Source organism: Lycium barbarum, chromosome 1, assembly GCF_019175385.1.
Source record: "Lycium barbarum isolate Lr01 chromosome 1, ASM1917538v2, whole genome shotgun sequence".
In the NCBI taxonomy this organism is placed as follows: Eukaryota; Viridiplantae; Streptophyta; class Magnoliopsida; order Solanales; family Solanaceae; genus Lycium; species Lycium barbarum.
Window position 1 is genome coordinate 35,873,314 of NC_083337.1, and position 6,200 is coordinate 35,879,513.

The 6,200-nt window shown below is 37.0% G+C and overlaps 1 protein-coding gene across 1 annotated transcript; it reads left to right on the plus strand.

Annotated features, from left to right (window-relative positions):
* The first annotated feature begins 708 nt into the window (after positions 1-708).
* LOC132611177 (probable membrane-associated kinase regulator 4) lies at positions 709-2,769 on the plus strand. Its single transcript, XM_060325587.1, has 2 exons — positions 709-956; positions 2,460-2,769. The coding sequence occupies exons 1-2, from the start codon at positions 709-711 to the stop codon at positions 2,767-2,769; spliced, it is 558 nt and encodes a 185-aa protein (XP_060181570.1).
* The last annotated feature ends 3,431 nt before the right edge of the window (positions 2,770-6,200 follow it).

The following is a 6,200-nucleotide window of genomic DNA, read 5'->3' on the forward strand; positions in this document are numbered from 1 at the left end:
TGATTCTTAATGAACAAGAAGAATTCATGAATAATCAAGGATTGAAAAAGATGAAAAATAAAATAAACCTAGAGAGAGAAAGTGAAACGGCGGCTTACAAGTCTCAGAATATCCCAGCACACCGTTTTCAGCTAATAAAGTGTCTATATATACCCTAGGGTTAAAACAAGAAATTAGTAAACCTAATCTCGATCGAAACGGGAAAACTGCCCGTCGCTGTGCTTTCCTTCCGCGATGCGGAAGGATATCCTGATGCACTCCCGCTTTTCTTCCGCTATGCGGATGAAAAGCCTGATGGTGAATTTTGGTCAGGAGCATGTCTTGTCCGCTTTCCTCCCGCTATGCGGATGAAAAGCGAGACCTTCAGTTCAGTTTATTTTATTTTTAGTTCATCCCTTGTGGTCTTCGACTCGTCACCTCGTGTAATCATCATATGCTCCAAAATCAATCACTTTTAGCCCTGTTTTCCATCGTTTGTCTTCATCATACCTATACACATGAAATATAACGACATAAGTTCAAATACGACGATTGCATCATAGATTAAGCAATAAAAGTCATAAGAATAGGATGTAAAATGACATGAAACAGAGATATTTGTGCCAATATCACTCCACTTCACAGTTTCTTTACCCTTCACCAAGCTCGGCTTCCCCATAATCTTAAAAAATTCGCACATAGAATATTGTCTTTTCTTTCCCTAAGTAAATGGCCTGTAATTTTCTTCCATCACCAAAGGACTACTCAGATGAAGAAGACTACATAGACATTGAAGTGAACTCTTGCTCTTACTTTTCATCATGTCCAAAGTCTAAAGTATCTCCCCTCAAAACAGAGAATTTGAGTTTCAAATGGCCTCAATTACCAATGACAAAAAAAACCACAACTTCCCATGCTGATGAACTCTTCTGCAAAGGAAAACTTCTTCCTCTTCACCAAAAACTACTTCAAGCAGAGCTCAAATTTCAAGAAGATTTTGAAGAAGAAGAAGATTTTGAAGAAGAAGAAGAAGAAGAAGAAGAAGAAGAAGAAGAAGAAGAAGAAGAAGAATGCAGAGTCAAACTTCTTCCTCTTCACCAAAAACTACTTCAAGCAGAGCTCAAATTTCAAGAAGATTTTGAAGAAAATTTTGAAGAAGAAGGAGATTTTGAAGAAGATTTTGAAGAAGAAGAAGAAGAAGAAGAAGAAGAAGAAGAAGAAGAAGAAGAAGAAGAAGAAGAAGAAGAAGAAGAAGAAGAAGAAGAAGAAGAGAGATTTTGCATAAACTTCTTGATCACCCCAATTGGTTCTTGCAACATTTCCCCCGTTGAAAATATAATTTTGAATATTATAAGTTCATGCACTTTGATGTTATCTATGTGGTTTTAGGATATCTGTGTGATTAGATGCATAGAATTTAAGTGTTATTAGGGGTCATGATTTTGTGTTTATGAGATGACCAAGTTCATAATAAGAGTGTGAAAACATTTAGTAATTTTCTGTCTAGAATTATCCTTTAGCACCTACATATGCCCCTTTTGTAATATTATTATGTAAGAGTGGAGTATCTAATGATATGAAGTGAACTTCATGTCTTTCTCCCTCTTCATGCCCTATAATATTATCAAGGAGCCGCATAATATTTCCAACAAATGGTATCAGAACGTTGGTTCGATCCTGGAAGGTGTAAAGGCGAAATTTTGGCTATCTCTATTGAAGGTGTGTCTCCAGGTTTGATGACCTATTGACAAGCTGGCTATTTGCAAAAGAAGAGTGAATTCTTGGGGTTTGTGAAGAGAAGAACAACCTGTCCGAAAGGTGTGAGTCTTGAAGGACTTTACAAGATAGGAAGAGAAGACAAGAGAGTCTTCCATGAATTTGTGTTTGCAAAGGCCAAAATTTTAAGAAAATAGAGATCGAACTGCATGTATCATGTGATTGTTCAGTATGAGGCAGTTTTGAAGGAATTGCTGAAAAAGTTAAAGTTCTAACTAGCAATTTGTGAATGTGGAAAGTTATAGATCGCCAACCTAGAATCATGGAAAGATTATATTTGAAGGCAAGTTTGGAAGGCATACACAAAGAGGATGTATTGGAAATGAAGCACAAATCATCAAAGAATGATGAAGGATCGATATGAAAAGAAAATTCAAAATTAAGGGGGAGTGTTGAAAATATAATTTTGAATATTATAAGTTCATGCACTTTGATGTTATCTATGTGGTTTTAGGATATCTGTGTGATTAGATGCATAGAATTTAAGTGTTATTAGGTGTCATGATTTTGTGTTTATGAGATGACCAAGTTCATAATAAGAGTGTGAAAACATTTAGTAGTTTTCTGTCTAGAATTATCCTTTAGCACCTATATATGCCCCTTTTGTAATGTTATTATGTAAGAGTGGAGTATCTAATGATATAAAGTGAACTTCATGTCTTTCTCCCTCTTCCATCCTCTTCATGCCTTATAATATTATCAAGGAGCAGCATAATATTTCCAACATCCCCATCACAATCTTGTAGGGAGAGTTTTGAACTTAATTCAAATGAACACTTGTTTGAGTGGTCGAGTACTGAACTCACCACTAGTAGTTCCATGGATAATAGTCCTAAGAAAGTTTGGTCTAACAAGCTCAATCTCATTAAACATTCTTTAATCAGCCAAAAGTTCAAAGTTTTAAGGGCATTTCTCAAATCTTTGTTTAGCAAATCTTCTTGTTCAAATGGTAACAGTTGTTCAAGTAAAGACATGAATTTGTCCAAGAAAAAAAAACCCTTTGAAATATACTAATGGTACATCATAGATATGCAATAAAGAACATTGATGGTTTGTCTTCGAGGTCATTATCAGCAGCAGAAATCAAATGGCGTTCTCCAACAAAATGTTTGTTTTTCTCATCATCCAATTGTTCCTTCAACTCATCAAATAATAGCTTTTATGAGTTGAATTTCCTCAAGAGAAGCAACAGTTTCACTTCAGATATTAAGGCTGTTGTTGCTCATTGTAAAAAGTCCCACGAGCTTACCATTCCAAGTTCCAACTAATAAATTGAGTGCAACTGGTCACTGTGAAGTCTCACACTGGTTGAGGAAATGAGTTAGGATAAATGGAATTGGAAAATTCTCATTATTATCAACTAACTTTTGGGGTAACGTCTGGACACAGGTCTATTTTATATTCTTGTTATCTAGAAATGAACCTTCACAGAGTTGAGTAAAAGCACCTGGCCTATCTTACTCCCCCAATGCAAAATAGACCCATTAATTCCCTATTATTGTGTTTCTCAATAATGGGCTCCCGTGCTCTGTTATTCACGCTCCTGTACGTGTGGGAGAGTGGGATTTAAGTTTAATTAGACCTTTTTATCATGTAAAAAAAACATAACATTACTATTTATAGCGCATGAATTTCATGCGTTACATGGTCTTGGCTTAATGTTCCACTCCAACAACCGCTAGAGCTGTCTTGACCCATATAGCGCATGAATACAGGTCCATGATCTGCACCCTGCACCCTGCATTTCTGAAACAATTCTGCTGCTAATTTGTACTAAATAGTGCATAGTGTTGAAATTTCATATGCTATATAGTATTTTTTTTATTATATTTTTTGTTTAAATCCCATGCAACTGCTATTTAAACGGGACTTTGCATTGAGCAAAATTCATCCATTAAATTTGAAGAAACATAATTTAACTTCATATTCATCTCTTGATATTTTTCCGCCTCCTTAAAAAATCACGATGTTGATGCCATTAGGGTTGTGTTGTACTGGGGCAGTGAGATTGTTCACTAGAATAATTATGTGCGTTATAGTTTTACTCCAAAACTGAATGTTATAAGGCTGTTGATGAGTTACAATATTTTGTGTTTTGATGATTTGACAAACTTATTCGAGGAATCAGATGAGGAACCAGATACGATCAGGTTCACTCAATCAACTTGATGATATTTCATGTGTTGATGATTTTGAAAAACTCATTCGAGGGACCAGATGAGGAACCCGATGCGATCAGGTTCTAGTCATTGCTTCAGTCAACTCTACAGCTGCAAAGCTGCTGACACTGTACCAACTGGCAGCAGTGCAGCAGCAACATAGATGAAATAATGAAATTCACTTCCACAAACCAAGTCGAGGACCCAGATAAAGACTAGATGAGGAACCAGATGCGATCAGGTTCTAGCCGGTACTCGATCAACTCTACAACTGTAAAGCTGCTGACACTGTACCGACTGGCAGCAGTGCAGCAGCACAACTGTAGTGTACTAGAGGACGAAGAAATGTCCCTTTCACCTCAACACTTGCTCCCCATATGTATACAACATTATACAAGTGTAACTCTAACACTTTACAAATTAGAAAAATTATTTTCTCACAAGCAGTAGCCACCGTTTCTCTTAAAGTGCTCATCAAGAACAAAGCTGCAACAACTGAGGGACCAGTTCTCCAATCACTGTCAATGCTTAAGTCCTTTAAGTTGTTGAACTCTTTGTCTTTTGTTCTTAACTTGTATTCCTACACTGCTTTTAAGAAGTTCTAGGTAGGACAGATTTTCAACCTTTTGTGGTGTTTGCTTGGCTAGAGTTAGTCAAGGTTTGTTCCTTGCAATAGAGTTGTTATAAGGGGAAGGGATTAAGAGTTTAATTTCAAGGTTGCAATAGGTTGTAATCTAAAGTTGCTTAGTTTAGTGAAGTTTGAGGAAATCCCACTCTGGTAGGTCGTGGTTTTTAATCCCTTGAGCAAGGAGTTTTTCACGTAAATATCTTGTGTCACTTTCGGTTTTACTTAGGGAACAGATAGAGAACCTGGTTCTATATACTGTTTGGTGGACTCATATATTTTAACAGTTGGTATCAGAGCAGGTTCTTTCTAAAAGGTTAACACCTAGAAAGGATCTTTCTCATTCATGCCTGCTCCACCAAACCTAGAGGAAGGGCAGTCTAGCACAAGACCACCTAGATTCAATGGAAAGTATTATGGATAGTGGAAGACAAGGATGCATGACTATTTAATGGTTGAGCATTCCGAGCTATGGGGCATCATCTGTAATGGTCCGCATACTCGTATAAAGACTGATAAGGCTGGAGTTACAAAACCTCCAAAAATGAGGAAGGAATATAATGAGGCTGGCAGAAAGGCTATTGAAAAGAACTTCAAAGCCAAGAAAATTCTCGTTTGTGGTATTGGACCAGATGAGTACAATCGTATCTCGTCGTGTCAATCTGCAAAAGAGATATGGGATGCCCTTCAAACTGCTCATAAGGGAACCAGTCAGGTAAAGCAGTCTAAAATAGACATGCTTACCACAGAGTATAAGCTTTTCAAGATGAAGGATGGTGAGTCCATTCATGACATACATACTAGGTTCACCTCCATAATCAATGAACTCCGTTCTCTTCGTGAAATCATTGCAACAAACAAATTGGTTCTTAAATTACTCAGTGTACTGCCCAATTCTTGGGAAAGTAAAGTTAATGCTATCACTAAAGCCAAGGATTTGCAAAAACTGACCATTGATGAGCTCATTGAAAATCTCAAAACCTATGAGCGGAGAAGAAAATAGGATCTGGAAAGAAGGGAGCCAAGGAAAGAGAAGAACCTGGTCCTCAAGGCGACAGCTAAAAGTGACTCAAGTGATGATGAGTCAGATGTGGCATATCTCACTCGTAGATTTCAAAAGATGGTTCGTAAATATGGTGGGTTCCAAACGAAAGGAAGTTCCAGCAAAAACCCCAAAGGATATGACCGTTGTCACAAATATGGGAAACCTAAGCATTTCATTAAGGAATGTCCTCTTCATAAGTAGGATTATTACAAGAACAACTTTGATAAATCAGCAAGTAGGAACCAGGTCCCCGACATGAAATTCAGAAAAAGAGAAGCAGCTGAAAACATGGTATAACAAGCTCTGGCTGCCTGGGGAGATTTCTCCAGTGAATCTGAAGATGAAGAAGATCTAGGTGATACATCCATGTTGGCTGTCAATGATGAACCTTCAACATACGATTCAAGCTGTGCACTCATGGCCAAATCTGATATTGATGATAATAGTAAGCAGGATGAGGTAAACTTTCTTAATGTTCAGAGAAACTTGAAAAGTTATTCTCAGAAAAAATTAATGTCATTAGCAAAAGTTTTAGTCGATGTATATCATGGCCTTATTAAAGAAAAAGGGGCACTAACTGAAGAAATTGGTGAAATATAATAACAAAGAGATAATA

Coding starts and splice junctions, on each gene's coding strand:
- LOC132611177 (XM_060325587.1), top strand. CDS start 709: ATGGCCTGTAATTTTCTTCCATCACCAAAGGACTACTCAGATGAAGAA. Junction 957..2,459: donor CAAAAACTACTTCAAGCAGA/GCTCAAATTTCA, acceptor AATATTATCAAG/GAGCAGCATAATATTTCCAA.